Genomic DNA, 19568 nt, shown 5'->3' on the forward strand with positions numbered 1-19568 from the left:
TGTTAAATGTTAAATAAGTTTGCTGTTGTATGTTATCATTATTATGATGGCTATCAGTGGTACTACAGAAGAATCACCCAGATCCATGACAGATGGACTTTGATAAGACTGAGTAAAGTGCAGTAATTGACTTCAATAGCTGGTGCCCAGTAACTTCCTCGCGATTGACATCTTCAACCTGCAGACCATGGGTATGAACTGCATCAGGTACACCAGCCTCAGCAGCTGCCGTCCAGCAACTTCCCTGAGATCAACATCTTCAACCTGTGGACCGTGGGCATGGACTGCATCAGGTACACCAGCCATGAGCTTCAAATACAGCACGCACCAGTCCAGCACCACACACCATCTCATATGACCTGAGAGACTGTTCTCACAGATGGAGCCTACCGTCATGGACTAAGTGAGTTCAATGGACATTTTGGAGGGATGGCCCACAGATTACGGGAACTGCAACATCTGGGCATGACACAGATGGTATGGAATAAGGGGTGAATAATGTCCTGGTTCAGGCAGGGATGGGGTTAATTTCCCCCAGGAGCCGGCAGGGGGCAGGTATTCCATACCACCTGACCCATGCCCGAGCTATAAGAGGAGCAAACCGGGGTGAGGAGAGCAGTTGCCACTTGGGGGTGGGCTGCGGCGGTTTGGGTCCAGTCGGTGCCCTTCGTGGCGGTACTGTAATCGCGTTTTCATCTTCCCTTTTGCTCTTCTGTTAAATTGCATTATTTTAACCCACGAGTTTTGCCCTGTCGATTTCTTTTTCCACGGCTGTGGGAGTTGCGTGAGCGGCTGCATGGTTCTTTGTTGCTGGCTGAGGCCAAACCACGACAGACCCCTTTTATGACAACAGTTAGATCCCTCTTTCACCTTCTCCAGGCTGAAAAAGCCCAGCTCTCTCCTCCTCTCCTCAAATGCCATATACACTGGCTGCCGATGGTTTTAGCAGCCTTCCTTTGGACTCTCTCCTGTTTGTCTACATCCCTCTTGCAGTGGGGGGCACCAAGATTTACCAGACGCAGTCTCCCAGTGCCAGATGGGTAATGCCAGCTACACTTGCTAATGCAGCACCTCATGGGACAGATGATAAAAAGAACCTTATCAGGGAATGTAGGTTTTATTCAAGTTTTTCCTACACTGTAGTCCAATGCTAGGGAGCCAGGAGATAGCAAAATGCATGGTTAGAAAGAAGCAGCATGGATACGTCACATAAAATGCTATGAAGCTTTGTATTTTTCTTAATGAGGTATACATTACACATAAAATGCCACCGTCACTTTACATGGTGCACAGGCTAAACAAGAACATTTGATTTGGTGGGAAAAGGCAACGCTTTGAAGTGCTGGGCTCCCCACTTTATTGCCAGAGAGGCTCAGTTGCTACACGGAGATACAATAAATAGCTGGTAAGAACAAGCCAGCTGCTGCTACAACTGTCTGAGAAGTCTTCACAGCTTCCGCTGCAGTTGCACGGGAGGCAACAACCTCCTTGTCTGGCAGCATCTGTGAAATGCCCATTGCTGACTGCAGGAGGGTTATATATACCCCTACTCGAGCCAAGAGGAAAGATCAAGTGAAGGATCTGCTAACAGCAAGGTAATCTGGTAAAACTGACTTCAAGGAAAAATGTCTGCTTCACCTTTTGAAATCTGTCTTCTAGTCCACTTTTGAAAAAGGTTTCTCCTGCTTAACACAGCCATGTAGACCTGCAGGGCAAAAGATCCACCTGAAGCACAGAATGAAGTAGAATACTTCCCAGCAGCCAATTCTGCATAGCAGGAAACTGCAAGAGCTAGAACTGGTACTCATACAAATCCCTTCTCAAACAGGAGCTGTGCTTTCCCTCTGGCAATGTAGCACAGTCCTCTTCCCAAGTACCATAGCCAGCTACCTCCATCAGAGCACAACCTCACCTGCAAGGTTCCCAACTGCTAGGCTTATATGCATTATCTCAAGGACCAATGACCTTTGCTGTCTGTGATTGTCCTCAGTTTGCTCCCCTGCGTTAACTGCAAGCAGAAATGCAGACAATTCATTTGGTGAATTGCTGGGACAATCCGTTTAACTGATGTGGAATCTGGAAAGGCGTTTTAGCATGCTCCTTAGCAAAGCATCACTGTCACTGAACTGAGTGACTGTGTGATCCCAAAAGGGTGCTGCCTTTTGCATCAGTCCAACTGAACAGGCCTTTGGGAGGACAATGGGGAAAAAAAAGTTTCCTTTGTGAAGATAAAATATAAGAAGAAACATAACTTTTCTTTTACCACCCTACAAGCCCCACCTGTGTGCCTCTCTCAGCACAGACCCATCGAGACTGCTATTAGAAATAGCTGGTGTTCAGGTACAACCTCCTTTTCTTTTATCAAGCACTGATTGCATCAGACAATTTGAATGTTCACAAATTACTATTTGAAAAGGGAAGATTTCCCCAAGGAATGGCAGAATTTACACACAATCTGCAGCTCATGTTGTGCAGGTCACAAAACCAAGACGTATTTTTTGTGATCAGAGGGGCAAATGCTGAACAGAACAAAAAATAAAGACAGAAATGCAGTACAGACCACAGCTGTGTTACATTTATAAAAGTTAAAACTGTTCATCTTCTTCCTCAGAACTCCAAAGAAAGCGGCGACTTACTTCATTTGTTACTCAGTTTCAGAACAAGTTTTGCCTTTCAAGTCTCAATTGCAGTGTCTGGTACTGTCCTCTAATCCTAGCTATGCTGAGAACTGGATCCCAAGCTGAATTCATTTTTTTTCTCCATCAGCGCCTGACTAAGATGATGAATACTGCTTGTACTTCAAAACCCAAATGTCAAGTAAACACTGAGGGTAGAGGACTGAGTTGCAGTTTGGTCAAAGGGAAGTATTTCCCTGTAGTTTTTCCTTATTCTTTTGAGCTCACCAGTATTGAAGTCTGGATTTCCCTGTATTTTAGTACACAATTTTCCAGTGAGTTGGCTGCTCACAGTTTCTCTCTTTTTCACCACAAAATCGGTTGTAAGTTGTTTTTGGATCAAATCCCAAGATCTCCCTTTCTTCATGGATCCGGAAGGAAAATGTTGAAACTGAGGTGCCTATAAAATATCTGTGAAAAAAATCAGAATGGATTTGTGAAGGGGGCCAGTTTTTAAAATGCAAGTAATTGATTTCAGTCCAATGAACTTTAATGTTCATTGAAATTACATGATAATGAAATTATTGTACGTATTATATATATAGCTACAATATAACTATTATACATCTACTATATATATCAATTATATATTACCATGTCATATATGATTTGTAAACAACTATATCTGGGTCAAAAACAATATTCAGTTTTGTGACAGTAAGATTTGGTTCTGCAAAGAAAACTCAAATTCACTACCTTGCATGTGCGCAGATCCACTGGTCAATCACGGCCAAGCCCCCATCTTTGTAGAGTTCCAGCTCCTCCCAAGAAGGTTCAAACCTCACCATCTCAGGCAGCATTTTCCTGAGCAATTCAATCTCTGAAAAAGGGAAAGATGCAAATTTATTCTTACACTATAAAGAGCAACTTGCTGCTGTCATAAAATGTAAGTGTTTAAGGAAATCCTGGGTGAGCAGTTACAAAGCAAGCAAAACAAAAATCTACCTACAAATTTTACAACGTTTGCCAAACATCAGAGTACTGTAGGCAGGGGGGGATGCAGTAGGGCAGAGACATGGTTCTGAGTGGGGCAATTCTCAGGGGGTGGGGAAGCCTGCAAGAGGTAGAACAGATGCTACCACTAGCCCTGCTGTCTAATCCTACAGGGTAGGTGTACCAAGAAGCCTTTCTTGACAGTTAACTTACATTAGTTACTGCAGATGCCATGCCCTGCAGGGTTATTCTAATATCATGCATTGAAACAGATCTCTAGATATTACTGGGAGGGAGGTGCAGCCCTAAGATAAGGCCTGGGGGGGAAACCCCATCCTTGGGGGTTTCTAAGCCTTGGCCACCCACAGCCAGGTCCCCCCGAGTCTGGTGTTGGGGCAGCCAAGAGTAGATTGGGTGGAAGACTTCAGGGGACCCTTCCCACCAGCATGTCTGAGAGTCTGTGAAATGCTAAGAAAATAGGTGCGAGGGAAGAAAAAGGAGTAGGAACAGGCAAATTCAATTCCTAATTTGCTATTGTAGAGACCATCAAACCTCCTATAGAAAATACCAAATGAGTGATTTGATACCAACTATTCAAGCAGGAAGGAAACAGCTGCCCAATCCTCTTCAATTCCCTGTTTAATGATGGAGACATATGAACTTCCAGTCATTTATAAAACCAAAGTGGTAGTTGCTGCACTCATTGTCAAAAGTTAACAATCCTAAACTGAATATAATCTGCCTACCCTCCTCAACAGCATCAGTGGCTACAAAAACTTTTTCAAGTTTATGCATCTCCAAGAGGCTGTGGATTTTCTTCACTGCTCCTTGCAGGGAAGGCACATCTTCTCTGTGACCCCAAATGAAGTCTTTCCTTCTGAGATGAACCCCAAGGTATGGACCACCTAGAGCTGTGCCCATTTTAACCTAAGAGAGAAAGATGAATAAACTTTAAAACTGGAGAGCGCCACTATTCATTCACACTGGAAAGGCCTGAATGCACAATCTCTGGATAAGGCACTGAACTACTTCAGCTGCAGAAAGTAATTTTAAGGTATTTGGCAATATTTTGGGACACTTATTGCAATGTTTTCTTCTTGGGTGGCCTGCATCATACAGGAGAAACCAGAGTGTGGTCTTTGTAAGCAGAAATTGCTCTCCTTGACCAGTTTGCAGCTGCACTTTACACACACAGATGATGCTGAATACAAGAAGAAATACAAGTTTCCTTTAGTGAAACTAGGGTAACAGAAATCTGGCACCCAGAACCAGTCAGTGGCATCTCAACAGGCTCGTTAACTCATGTGACACAGGGAGAAGAGTGTACAGTAGGAACATGCATGTCCACCATGATCTAGCAGGGAGAGCTAGATTCACATGTATCTTCCACTGTTCCCTGCAGTGTACAGCCAGGAGTACACAGGTAAAAAAGAAACATGATTTTTTCTGGGAAAGACTGTTATAATTTTACCTTCATCTGTGTCCAGTCCTCCTTGTAATGAGTCCTGTCTCCCTCATCTGTGGATTGAAGATACCTGTTTCTAAACTTGTCTCCTACTACACGGAGGTGTTTAGCAAACACCATGCTCCGACGTGTCTGTTGGAACAAGAGCAGATGCCAAGTCAGAAAAAGGAAGAGCTAAAAATGACTAAATGGAGAGGGCTTCACGTAAACAGAACTTCCAGGATAATACACCCATGCAGCACTACAAGCAACAATTTCTAAACTTTCATCTGAGCTTTAACTGTTTAATCCTACTCATAACCACATTTATAATTGGCATACTCATCTGACCCTGCAATATATAGCTGTACGGAGTAGACTGTAGTTATTTACACAATGGCACACCTAATACACCAAATTAAACACCAGCTGTATCTTACCTTTGGAAACAAAAGTTGGGCAAAGAGTTTAGCTTGCAAAACACCTATAAGAATAAAACCTGCTCAAAAAAATCATGCGTCTAGCCACAAACACTCCTATCAAATTCAGTCGAAAAGGGACAAAAAAGGAATTACTTCCTTCACCTGTGGATAATAACCACTTTCAAAGATTTTGTGATGCAGATTTCCACTGGACAGTCACACATAGCCTTCTTAATAACAGGCATGCACAACAAAACTAAGGAAATCCCATGTGACTTACACTGCTTACAAAGGACACTTGTAATTTGGTCTAATTCTTCATTTTATACAAGTCTGTAGTCTGTCGTGTGATGGTCACCAAAGAAGGTGCAACAAAAACACTTCAATTTCCAACGGCCTCTTCTCTCAGCATGGTGAAGCCTACAGTGGCAGAGTTTGCTACATAGTGGAGAAGCCAGGCAGAGCATTACTAGTACTCCAAGACATAGCCACACTGATCATGCCTTTGCCTTGCTCTAGCAAAGAGGCAGCAGGAACTAGAATCTGCCAGCCTTTTTTCACCTTTTCCTGGAGCTATTTCTCCATATGCCAAACTTGCTGTGCTTGAACTGGTTCCTCCTGCACATCATTCAGCAAGAAATAAACAATTTAGTCTTCTGTAAGATCCATCATGCTGGTACCTGGAGATCCATGCCCTCTAAATATTTAATGGAAGTACAAAGCTCACTCTTCTAGCATCTTTAAAGAGATCACCACAGACTTTCTAATTCCATCCCAAACCATCCAGCAAAACATTTCAAGGGAGGATGTAAACACTGTCTGCTGCAGAACACTCACAATGCAGTTCAGAGACATTTTCCCTCCTTTTTGTACTATGTCAACACAATACGATCTTGTCGAATAAAGTCATTGGGTATCTTACCCAAGATGTGATGAACATGGTATGCCCAAGAGGCAGCAAACACATACACAACCCATGGCAGTGCAGTGCACTGGGGAGGACAATAAACATCTTTGAATACTACGTTTGTGTCAAACACCTCTAAACTTCATCCAGATGGATTGCGTGACTACCATGTCATGTTTGGCACCCACGCAGTATGATGTGCCAAAGATTTTCCTGGGCCCAAAGCACTCCTCTGACAGCAGCTGTTCTGGATGAACACTTATTTTGCTACAGCATATGTAAGAGAAAAGAGGTGAATGTGTGAACCTCCACTGATATACTTTCTAAAGTAGATACCGTCTGTATCTGGTTATCCTCTTATTTAAAGCATATGTTTCAAATCTGCACATGTAATATTGTCACCCGTTCCAACTACCTACCAGTTTTGCTGCTTCTTCCTTTTTGTCTGCAAATAAACAACAGAGAAGAGAGACGCTTCTCAGAGGTGCAAGGAAAAAGACAGGAAGCCATGGGCCCATGCTGCAGCAAGTAACTTCTGCTTGGCTATCAGGCAAAACCTCTTGCCCCAAGAGCAGCACAGCTGTGGGACAGGCCCCAGAGAAGTGGAGGATCTCCATCTGTGGGGACTTTCCACCTTCAACTGAACACAGCCCCAGACTACCAGATCAAGTTCTACAGTGTAAATCTCAAGGCAGGGAGGCCAAGACACCTCCCCACCTAAATTTTTCTGTGATTCTAAGTTTGGGAAACAAACAAAATAAATCCGTGTTGGTTATGCTCCCTTTTGTGTACATGAATTGAATTATTGGTACAGATCCTCTAATTGTTTGAGATCATCCCCTCAAAATAATGAAACCAAATGTAAAACTGCTGGCTTTTCTAGAGTTGTCCTTAGAAAACTTTCTGCTTCCATATAGATGCTAAAGCGCTCAGGTGGTCTACATGCTACACTGATGCTCTTCAAGGGATTCAACAGTTGCTCCTAAACCATTTTGGGAGGTCTTTCTTGCTTCATGGTCATTCAACCATTAAGACTCCCAAAACAACACCTTTCAGCTTGCAGTGGTAGAGAAGCCTAGACAAAAATGGTGACAACAGCAAGAACAATGTGGCTTAATATTAAATTCAAATATTTTTGGACACCAAAGACATAGGTTGGTTGCAAAGTGAAGCTGGCTTGTTAAAATTTTAAAAACTTCTATGAGACAAGAAGGCATCTGTTAGCAAGATTTATAAAGAACTCCAGATGTTATCCAGACAGTTATTAAGGAAAAAAACAACAACAAAAAATCATGCAGGTAGTTAAAATTGAAATAAAAGAAAGAATAATATTTTCCAGAAAGTTTGAAATAATTTTGAGACAAGTTTAAATTGTTGAGACAATGTTTAAAGTGCCACTGTTATGAAATGTGTGTTCTGGACCTACATGGATTTCATGTCTGCTTTTACAGGACTACAAGTGAGACTCAGAAATGATATACGGGTTGCATTTCTCTGTTTGGAAAGTCATTGTCAATGACAAAATCATAGTTAGCAAACTCCTATTTGGTTCCTTTCTGAAAAATATGCCATATACCAAGTGAATAGCGAGATGTTTATATCTCAAAAGACTGAAGTCTATGTAACTTGTCTTGTAATATCATGAGAGTCACTTTCTATTAGAAATTTTAATTGCATCAAGCACTCCATATTAGGTTCCATTTTCCTGTGGCTGAATCCTTAACTTTGCCTTCAAACTTTTCCTGTAGGAATTATTTTACCATAGACCCTTTGGTGTGGTCTCCCAAAGTGCTCAGTGTTACCCTGAAACCCATGGGAATTTTGCCACCAAAGCCAGTGGGGAGACAGTTAGGACAATAGTGAGCACTTTCAGGAATTCTTTTGAAAAGTCTAATCTTGAGGCTAACTAGGCAAAAAAAAAAGCACAAAGGCAGTTCCCTTCTGATTGCAGATGTTTTGCATAGGGGAGGTCCTTCTAAACACCATGCCCTGCAGCCCACCTTTATCATGCACTGGTGAAACATAAGACACAAGTTACTTTCAAGAAAAGAAACTTGAGGCAGAGCTGAAGCACGTATTGGTTATTGAATATTTATCAGAACCAAGTAGAAAGCCTAGAGAAGCTAACCAGAAAATACTCACATTCCAATAATCTTTCCCTCCGTAGTGGTCATGAAGAAGGTTTTCAGCTCTGTCTAACATCACTGACCTATTAAAAATGGTAAAAACTGAGTGCAGTTCCCTTAGGGATAGAATTTACATTACGATGTTTCTTTATACAGTTGCTAGGACAAAACACAGACTATGATCTGTTTGTAGCGGAGCACGGGGAATGAGGGATAGGCTGCTAATGTGTTCTGTATAAAGCAAATTGTGACCCATAGCCTGCTGGGGGGAGAAGGGAAGTATGACACTGCATGTACCTCCTCTTTTCCTTAATAACTGCTACTCTGAATTCTGACAGTTGAACACAAACAAGCATGAAGAATCTCTCACATATTTCTCCAGCAGCACCTACTGTGAGGACTAAGATTCCTAACAGGAAGAGTGATCCAAAGGGGAGAAGTGACCTATGAGATGATGCTCAGCCTTGGAGCACATAAGACCCTCTTGGAGGAAGCAGGAGTCATGATCACAAAAGCAAAACCAGAGAAGGTGTTTTCCATGTGTGGAATAAAATGTCCTACAGTAAAACAACAGATCAAAGAACACACAGACACTACAAAAACGCGTGTTAGAAACTAAGCACAAATTTTAAAATGAAATTTTTTCACTAACATGAAAACAGCCTGTGCTTTTATAAATACACACAGTTCAGGATTGTGTACTGGTAATGTTAACTGCACTATCCAAGTTCTAAGAAGCAGAAGAGATTTTAAGAGTTTTGAGTATCCAAGAGCATACATAGGGGATGTAGGCTTAGTTTGTGCTCTGAGTACAATGAATATGAGCGAACACACAGAGAAATGCTTCTGCTGAAGGGGGTCAAAGTCATTATCTGGACTTTCTTCTACTAAAATGAGAGGAAGCAAATAACCAATCAACTTTAGATTATCACTGCTGATAATCAGCTGGACACTTGCACATAAGGCTACAAATAATCTGGAAATAGACTAGACTGTGCAGGTGGAGAAGCAGCACTGCATTTAACAGGAAGCTCGGAGGAGGTGCATCAGACTAAAAATCTAAATGAATCAGGAAGATTCCTGTAAATGACCACAGCTGAAGAGTAATAATACAGTACTAGGACCATATAACTGATTGTCTGGTTGAAGACAATGGGAGATCAGAGAGGCTGCGATGCACAAGTCACCATAGCCATTGGAGATTTCGACTATCGCCAGATAGCCTGGGTAAGTGTCATAGCAGGACACCTGCAACTGCAGTTTGAGACACTGTCAAAGACAATTCCATGAACCAACTGGGCAGGGTGTAGCTCCTGACATCGCCTTGAGCAGCAGCAAGACACGGACCAAAATCTCACAGCAGAATAGCTACTCTGTGAGAGTAGCCATAAACGTACTCATCTTCAACATCCTACTGGATCGACAATGGCCAAAGGAAAGTTACTGCAGTTGAATTCAGTTTCAAAAAGCAGACTATGCAAAAACCCAGAAGCAGTGTCCAAGTGAAGAAAATGGAAAGGCTTATAAACTCTATGAAGTTAAACAGAAAAAGGCAATAAAGAAGGCCAAAAAAGAATTTGAGCAACAAGAAATAAAGGCCTTCAATCTAATGACAAATCTTCCTTCCAATGCAAAGAAAAAGGAAATTAAAGGCTTAACAAGCACTTAGAGACAGTAATGTCATGACAGAAACAGCTAATACAATTTTTTTTGTAGCTGTGCGCTAACTGGAGGAGCTGGGAAGATCCACATGCCAGAACTACTTTTTACAGGGGAACTCATCAGCGGACATCTCAAACCAAAGTGTCCATAGGAAGTGTCCAGTGATACAAAAGCTAGACGAAATGAACCAACAAATGGCCAACACCAGGCAGTATTCACCCAACAATTGTTAAGGAACTCAAGGATGAAGCAACTGCGCCACTAGTTCTGGTGTGCAACTTCTTGCTTAAAAAAAACTGCAACACAGCAAATGTGATGTCAATTTTCCAAAAATGCACTTGAGGAGGTCTGGGATGCAATATAGTGGTAAACCTAACTTAATAGTAACTCTTATAAAAAAGAGAATTAATAGGTACCTAAAGTAAATTGGAGAAGTATCACATGGAGCTCTGAATAATCAGAGTAGTCTGAAGACATAAGCACACATGCAGACAGGGGAAGTCTCACTGATATTGCCAAGACTTCCTGACAGCCTTCGTTAAAGGCTTTTAAGAAAACAGCAATGGTACAGGAGCGAAGGTTCTTGCACAGGTTAAAAAAAAGTTTAAAGACAGGGATAAATGTCCAGTTTTCATTGTAGAGGGAGGTCACAAGTGGAAGGGATCTGCTTTTCACCATATTCCTAAACAACCTACAAAAGGGTGTGAATTTTCGGGTGACAGCTTGCTAATCATTTTAAATTGCTCAGAGCAGCAAAGACAAAGGTTAATCGTGAAAAATTAGAGAATCTTGATGATTGGCCAATAAAGTGGCAGATGAAATCTAATGTAAGAGTTTATGTAGTAAAAAAAACAAACTGGCTTGCTTCACCTGATAACTAAAGGGTTCAATGCTCAGGAATGAGGGCAGTTTGATGAAAAAATCAAGACAACACTCATCAGAGGTCAAAAAAAGGAACTTGTATATTAGGAATTACCAAGAAAAAAAAGAGAACACTAAACAGAGCATGTCATTATACCACTCTGTAATAGGTTTACCCGCACTCAGTGTGCAGGATTCAGTTGAACTCTGAAACTTCAAAGAATGGTAGCGAGGATGACCAAAGGCATGGAATGGCTTTCACGCAAAGAACAACTAACGAAGCCAGGACTCTTCACACTTCAGAGGAGAAAACTGAGCAGGAATATGATAGAGAGATGTAACATCAAGCATGGCGCGGAGATGAATATGGAAGAGCTGTTCACTGTCTCTTCCACTACATGAACTAGGGGACATTAGATGAAACTTGCAGGTAGGAGTTACAAAAGGAGGTGAATTTTCATAGGATGTACAGTTAAGGTACAAAACCTTGCCCCAAGATTTTCTGGATGCTAACAGTGTGTATTGGGGTACAAAGGGAAGCTTGCACAGATCCATGGACTCACTGAAGGATATAAAAGATAGCAATATCACTTTTAGCTCAGAAGGTCCCTACAACCACAAATCTGAAGGGTGTAACAGGACGCAAGGGAGGCATTACACTCACTTGCCCAGTTCTTCTGCTTTTTCCCACATATCTGATTTTAGCCACTCTTGGATTTCATATGCTAAACTAGATGGACTTCAACATGAAGCACTATTTTTAACACGAACCAGTGTAGCTGCCCTTACACTGCTGTTAGTTGGTACTTCTCCTTATTTATGTCTGATTGAGAAATGTGATCTTGTGGACAAGGCACCTTGTCTGCATGTTAGGAATACTTGGGCATCACTCCTAATTTTTCCCTTGATCTTCCTCATCACCAGAACTTTGAGAGTTGCCATGAAATAGTTAACTGTAGCGCTAAAACACAGAGACCTCTATAGCTTATTTAATCCAGTTTTCTGCTGTCACTGGCAAAGATTATCATATAACTCCTACATATAGAACAACATTACTGTTAAAAAACCGAGACTTTGCTTTCTCTGCTCCCAGTGGGAGGTACTGCAGATCCCCACTGCTCTCCTTAGGGGAACCTTCATCTCCTTTCCAATTAAATCATATTGATGTCAAATTTTTGGATGTTTTTGTTCAGGAGATTTATTCCCCTGATGTATTGATAGAAAGAAATTATTTCCTTTTCCTGTTCACCCCTGTACCCCAGTAGCTTTTGCTTTGCTATGATGTCTTGTTACAGGACCACAGCTGACTAGAAATACTTTGCTACTGGGATAATGTAAGCACTCTCCATCTCCATTATAAGAGTTTTCCTTTCCTCTGATCATCCTAGTGGCATCTCAGAGCAGAAAGACAAAACAAGCTGCTTGCTTTCTCTAAACCCAGCTCACACTATTGAGGATGTCACAGGAGACCAGGCACTGCACCTCGTGATCCAAGATGCAGGCTTGGGAAATACTGATTGCACTCTGTTCATTCCATCTTGACCCAGCATTGAAGGGTAAAGGAAAGAAAGGTAAACACAGGGTGGCAAGGACATTTAGCTACCTGAGAGAGAATATGAAGGAACTCAAGGCTATTTCCTCTTAGGTTTTAGCACTGCAGCATTTAACCAAACTTACAGTTAAGTTTCTCACAGTGTAAACTCCTTTTGTAATTATTTTAACAGATAACAATAACTCAGTGATGAAGTACCACAATGGTGGGACATAGCCTGCAAGTTCTCCGTGCTCTTCCCACCTGGCAATGGGTTTGTGGCCACACGCTACAACAATAAATAGTAATACAAGGCAACTCACTGAGCTGAAGTGTTCTTCAAAAGGATGGGAGCCACAATAGAGGCAGATCCTTGGACAGACAAACAAGAGACATTTAGGCCCCGTGTTTCCTCATAACCCCAGAACCATCCCCTGAAAGGGAACACAAAGTATTGGTTCACAGGCTTGTATTTTAAATTAATGGCATATATAATGAAATCAATAAAAAGCACACCCTAGAAAGATGATATATAATGTAATTAAACCAGCCAACTCCTTTATATGTTTTTTGTGTGGAACAACCTTCTAAAGTCAGATCTTGTAGTTCCAATACAACATTTTATTACTGTTGGGGTTTTAAAAACAAAGTGGACCCAGCATCCAGAGATCCACAGACAATACTAGAATAATCACACTGTTCTGTTAGAGTAGGCAAACGTCTCACTGAATACAACTAAAAAGAAGACTGAAAGGGCTGCTAGATCTTACCTGTAGTACTCATGTTTGTCTTTCGAGTACATAAGCTGATCAATGCATGGCCTTTGATCTATTTTTTCTTCCCATGTTCCTTCTTTCCATCCTTCTGCGTAGCCTTGTAGGACATAAATCTGTTCAATAAAGGGCCCACCGGACTCTGAGCAGAAGGCAAAGCAAAGCATTTGTGAGCATGAGAAAACACATGATAAAGGTATGAACTAGCATTACTTGCAGTTGAAAATCTGCTAGAAATGCTAATATTATACTATTGTCTCTCTTCCTTGTTTTCCACGTAAAAAAGGAAAAGAAGTTCTGTGTGAACCAGAAAAGCTAAAAGGGTCAGGGGATGTGACAACCTGCTACCCCCACCCCGCTATGTGCAATTTAATGTGCTAAATAGAACTGAATCACCATGGAAATGTAAATTTAAAAGCTGGGTAGAACACACCACAAAGCACAGAGGTTCTCAATACTGTAGGTAGCTGCTATGGGAACAGTGCATCCAAGAAAATGACAAGTACAAGCCCTTCTTCCCCTAAATTTCAGCGTTTCTAAATGCTTTTTCCTGAAAGGTAGGGGACAATGATCCCTTCAGAGCTATTTGCAGAGGAGTAACAATTGGCCTTTATTCCCTTTGCTGAAAAAGTCTGTGACACTGCTATAGATTTTGGCATTTGGTGATGAGCTCAACATGGCATTAAATCCCAAAGGAATCAACTTCACGGTTTCCATATTCTTAGGGAAAGCCTTTCTCTTATATACTACTTTGTACACAAAAAGCAGGGGACAAGTATTTTGAGTATGCGCAGCATCAATACTGAAAAGTAAGTTCACCAAAGAACCCCTTGTACAGCTTTTACTGTCCAACCACCTCCAGAAGAAGGTGGCTTGTCTGCATTTTGACAGAGAGCTGAACGCTGCCTCTCCCTCCTTATAGGGTCGTTGTTATGGCCAAAATTATGCAGAATTATCTTTGGCTTCAACCAGAGGCCTTAACTGTCTTTCTCTGGGGTCCCTAGGAAGTCAAGGAGCCAATAGTGCTAGAACAAATAAGCTGCCAAATAACTGGGTTATTTCATCCTAATGGTTTGTTACTCAGCACAATTATTTCCCATCCCTTCTCTTGACACATTTAACTTTTTTTATTTGACATATAAGGATAAAAGAACATAGAAGGATAAACCTGTGAAGAAATAACTTCAAATATTTACTCAATTGTAAATTGTATGATTCCATGCCGTACCTGCAAGGAACTGCTCATATTCAATGACAGGGATGTTCCTGTTGAGGTTTGGAAGATCGAAGAACTCGGACCAAGGGATCCGGACCTGAAGGATGTCAGGGCTCTGCCAGTGATAAAGACGTCCCCAGGGAGGCAGAACTAACACCCAGTTTTCACTTTTCAGCAAGGTCTTTAGAAGAGAAGCAACACGAATGTAGACATCTCTGCGCAGGTTGAAACCTTCAGGAGGATTTACATCATACAAAAGGTACCTGGGGAGAACAAAGCAACATAACTACTTCAGGGAGTTTAAAATGTTTATATGTTTTTTTTTTCCCCCACAATTGTGGCAAAACTCTATTGGGATGGAAACTGTTTCTCTTTTATGAGTCTGTGGTTCTCAGAAGATGGAAGGGGACGAAGTAGGAGAAGGAAGAGCAGTGCATGCTGCAGGGGCTGGGGGGGCCACCGGGGTCTCCTCACAGGACATCATCAAGGTGGCCCATAGAATCATAGAATGGTTAGAGTTGGAAGAGACCATAAAGATCATGTAGTTCCAACACCCCTGCCATGGGCAGGGACACCTTCCATTAGACCAGGTTGCTCAAAGTCCCATCCGACCTGGCCTTGAATACATCCAGGGACTGGGTATCCACAACCGCTCTGGGAAACCTGTTCCAGTGTCTCACCATCCTCACTGTAAAGAATTTCTTCCTAATAGCTAATCTAAACCTACCCTCTTTCAGTTTAAAAACATTACCCCTTGTCCTATTACTACACTCCCATATAGTCATAGAATCATAGAATTGTTATGGTTGAGAAGAGAATGGAAGAGACCTTTAAGATCATCAAGTCCAACCGTTAACTTAGCACTGCCAAGTCCACCACTAAACCATTTCCCTCAGCACTACATCTACATGTCTTTTAAATATCTCCAGGGATAGTGACTCACCCACTTTGCTAGGCAGTCTGTTCTAATGCTTGACAACCCTTTCAGTGAAGAAATTTTTCGTAATGTCCAATTGAAACCGCCCCTGGTGCAACTTGAGGCCATTTCCTCTTGTCCTATCACCTATTACTTGAGAAAAGAGACCAACTCCCACCTCGCCACAACCTCCTTTCAGGTAGTTGTCGAAAGCGATAAGGTCTCCCCTCGGCCTCCTTTTCTCCAAGCTAAACAACCCCGGTTCCCTCAACTGCTTCTTGTAATACTTGTGCTCTAGACCCCTCACCAACTTTGTTGCCCTTCTCTGGACACACTCCAGAATCTCAATGTCTTTCTTGTAGGGAGGGGTCCTGCCTTTCATAAACTCATGCTGACTCAGCCTAATCACCTCCTTGTCCTGTATGTGCTGCATGATGGCTTTCAAGATGATCTGCTCCATAACCTTCCCCAGCTCCAAGGTCAGACTGACAGGCCTGTAGTTCCCCAGATCCTCCTTCTGGCCCTTCCTGTAGATGGGCATCACCTTTGCTAACCTCCAGTCAACTGGGACCTCCTCTGTTATCCAGGACTGCTGATAAACAATGGAAAGTGGCTTGGTGAGCACTTCTGCCACTCCCTCAGTACCCTTGGGTGGATCCCATCCAACCCCATAGACTTGTGTGTGTCTAAGTGGTGGAGCAGGTTGTTAACCATTTCTCCTTGGATTATGGGGTGTTCATTCTGCGCCCCATCGCTGTTGTCCAGCTCAGGGGGCTGGGTACCCAGAGAACAACTGGTCTTACTATTAAAAGACTGAGGCAAAGAAGGCATTAAATACCTCAGCCTTTTCCTCATCCTTGGTCACTATGTTTTCTCCCGCATCCAACAGAGGATGAAGATTCTCCTTAGTCCTCCTTTTGTTGTTAATGTATTTATAGAAACACCTTTTATTGTCTTTTACAGCAGTAGCCAGATTAATTCCAGTTGGGCTTTGGCCCTTCTAATTTTCTTCCTAAATAGTCTCATGCAATCTTTGTAGTCTTCCTGAGTGCCCTGCCCTTTCTTCCATAGGCCACAAAATTTCCTTTCCTTCCCGAGTTCCAGCCAGAGCACTCGGTTTAGCCCTCTGGAAGTCCAAGGTGCCAGTTCTACTAATCCCCCTCCTTACTTCTCCAAGAATTGAAAACTCTTATCATATTGTGATCACTATGCCCAAGACAGCCTCTAAGCTTCACATTACCTACAAGTCCTTCTTCATTTGCAAACAGGTCTCACAGGGCACCTTCCCTAGTTGGCTTGCTCACCAGCTGTGTTATCTTCCACACACTCCAGGAATCTCCTAGACTGTTTCCTTTCTATGGTATTGTATTTCCAGCAGATGTCTGGTAAATTGAAGTCCCCCACAAGAACAAGTGGTAGTGACTGTGAGACTTCTCGCAGCTGCTTACAGAATATTTTGTCTGCCTCTTGATCCTGGTTGGGCTCCCACCATGGTATCTGTCTTCTTGGCCTTTCCCCTAATTCTTACCCATAAACACTCAATGCTACCCCTCCACATCCTTCCTGGAAGCACTTTTTAGGTACTGGAAGGCTGCTATAAGGTCCCCCAGGAGCCTTCTTTTTTCCAGGCTGGACAACCCCAACTCTCTCAGCCTGTCTTCATAGGAGAGGTGCTCCAGCCCTCTGATCATCTTCGTGGCCCTCCTCTGGACTCACTCCAACAGGTCCATGTCCTTCTTATGTTGGGGGCCCCAGAGCTGGATGCAGTACTCCAGGTGGGGTGTCATCAGAGCAGAGCAGAGGGGAGAATCACCTCCCTTGACCTGCTGGCCACGCTTCTTTTGATGCAGTCCAGGATGTGGTCGGCTTTCTGGGCTGCGAGCACACATCACCAGCTCATATTGAGCTCCTCATCCACCAACACTCCCAAGTCCTTCTCCTCAGTGCTGCTTTCAATCCATTCTCGGCCCAGCCTGTATTTGTGCTTGGGATTGCCCTGACCTGGGTGCAGGACCTTGCCCTTAGCATTGTTGAACTTCATAGGGTTTGCACAGGCCCACCTCTCAGGCCTGTCAAGATCCCTCTGGATGGTATCCCTCCCCTCCCGCATGTTGACTGTGCCACACAGCTTGGTGTTGTCGGCAAACTTGCTGAGGGTGTACTCAATCCCGCTGTCCACATCCCTAACAAAGATGTTAAACAGCACCAGTCCCAGTACTGACCCCTGTGGAATGCCACTCGTCACTGGTCACCACTTGGGACATTGAGCCGTTGACGACAATTCTTTGAGTGCAGACATACCACAAGCCTCTCCTGCAACAGGGCAGGATGTGGGGAGTGAACCCCTCGGATGTCTTCCATGTCCTGAGGGTAACATGGTGTGTGGTGACAATGATAAAACCACCGGCACATTACTCAAGCTAATTCCTGTGAGCTGAATATGAAGGTGGGAGGACACGTTCAAGACGGACAGGGGAAATGGGTGCATATCACCTGCTGCAGGGCAGATGACTGCGCGTACCCAGGCCACGGTCACAGCAGGAAAGCCCCCAAACAGCTGCAGTGGCGGCATCGTCCAGAAACAACCCAAACAGCACCAGCAGGTGAAGGAGGACCTTTACATGCCCACCAGCCGATGACTCAGAGACACATCAGGTCACTGGTGGGGGCACCCACTGTCTCCCCCCATGACACCATGCAGGAGGCTATGATGAGAGGAGGATCCCAGGGACGGCAAGCAGGACTGGCCTGGGGTGAGTGGGCCCATGCTGAGCCTAGGCAGGGGGGCGGGGAGGAGGTTGCTGCCCAGGCATGGTCCTGCTGGGCCCATGGTGGCTGAGTAGGGCAGCTTCTCACCTGGTGCGTGGTGCAGCGGCGGCGGCAGGCAGCGAGGAGGCGGCATGGCCGGCACGGAGGGCGGCAGGTGGTGGCTGGGCAACAGCAGGCAGTGGGAGGGTGAGCACGGCTAGGCCGAGCAGCAGCTGCGGCAGCAGCAGGCAGCAGTCGGGGTCTTGCATCGCCATCCTCATGCCACACCACGTCTTGGGCAGCCCCCTGGTGCACAGGCAGGAAGCAGCAGCTATGGGGTCCCCGGCGCAGCTCCCTCAGAAGAGGCCTGCGGTCAGGGGCTGGAGGCTGGCCCCTGTGAGCTGGTTCAGCTCCTCCAGGATCTCCACCTCCTTCTCGTACATCTGCGGGAGGAGGGTGCAGAAGAAAAGTCATGTTCAGTGTCACTGGCACTGTGCTCCAGGGCTGAGCTTAGCAGGGTCTCAACGCCTGCCAACACCAGCATCCACATGAGCCACAACCCTGAAGAGCCACCTGCACAGTGGGCCTGACCCACAGGTTCCCTGCCACAGGGGTGCAAGACAGGGAGATGCTTTCCACCCAAGTACGACCTGACACAGGCTGGACACCACACACCTTCCCCAGCTCCAGGGTACCGCCATACCTGTTGCCACTCGGGTTTTGTGTTGTGCTGGTAGCCAAGCAAATGGCACAACCCATGGGCTGCTGTCACCTGTGCAAGGAGGCAAGAGCAAATGACATTTATTACAAACTTAACACCCACATCAGCAGCTCACCTGAGCAGACAGCACGAGCACCACTGCCGCAGTCTGCCCCGCACAAACTGGGGTACAGGGCGTGACCATGGCTAACCCCGTACCAGATAATTTGCCATTTTGCCAGAACCCACGGGGGAACGCTGGTACTCTGCATACAAAATGACAAATATCAGGTAGTGTCTGAAGTCACCAGTTAAATGAGTTTTAAAACACATTTAACCATTCAGCGTAATCTATGAGATCATCGCCTCCTTGTTTAGCGCCCCCCCCCGGCCTAGGAAAGCGGCAGCCATTACCCTGTCCTTGTGGGACACCCCACGGCTGCCTTTCCCTGCAGCGCAAGACCGGGGGAAGGGCTGCCCGCGGAGGGCCGGGCAGGCCCGCTGCCCGTGGCGGGGCTCACCACCAGCACGCTGTCGAAGTCCTCCCCACTAACGCGGCACTGCTGGTGGATGTACTCCACCCCCAAGAAGATGTCGCCCAAGTTGTACTCGTCGCGGCAGCGCGGCCGCGGCAGCTCCCCCTCCCGCCCCCGG

At 44.4% G+C, this 19568-nt stretch overlaps 2 protein-coding genes across 2 annotated transcripts; both read right to left on the minus strand.

Annotated features, from left to right (window-relative positions):
- Positions 1-2733: 2733 nt before the first annotated feature.
- On the minus strand, positions 2734-18489 carry POFUT2 (protein O-fucosyltransferase 2). The gene is made up of 9 exons (XM_009891403.1): positions 18323-18489; positions 14563-14813; positions 13332-13476; positions 12885-12995; positions 8524-8590; positions 5080-5205; positions 4355-4535; positions 3372-3495; positions 2734-3086 (listed from the first exon to the last, which is right to left on the minus strand). The coding sequence occupies exons 1-9, from the start codon at positions 18487-18489 to the stop codon at positions 2933-2935; spliced, it is 1326 nt and encodes a 441-aa protein (XP_009889705.1). The 3' UTR covers positions 2734-2932.
- Positions 18490-18570: 81 nt separating this feature from the next.
- Positions 18571-19564, minus strand: YBEY (ybeY metallopeptidase (putative); the record flags this gene model as incomplete). Its single annotated transcript, XM_009891404.1, has 3 exons — positions 18571-18657; positions 18918-18986; positions 19436-19564. Coding segments are annotated over 3 exons (285 nt in total), but the record flags the coding sequence as incomplete, so codon positions are not given.
- Positions 19565-19568: the final 4 nt, after the last annotated feature.

This window comes from Charadrius vociferus, unplaced genomic scaffold (assembly GCF_000708025.1).
Source record: "Charadrius vociferus isolate BGI_N301 unplaced genomic scaffold, ASM70802v2 scaffold69, whole genome shotgun sequence".
Taxonomy (NCBI): domain Eukaryota; kingdom Metazoa; phylum Chordata; class Aves; order Charadriiformes; family Charadriidae; genus Charadrius; species Charadrius vociferus.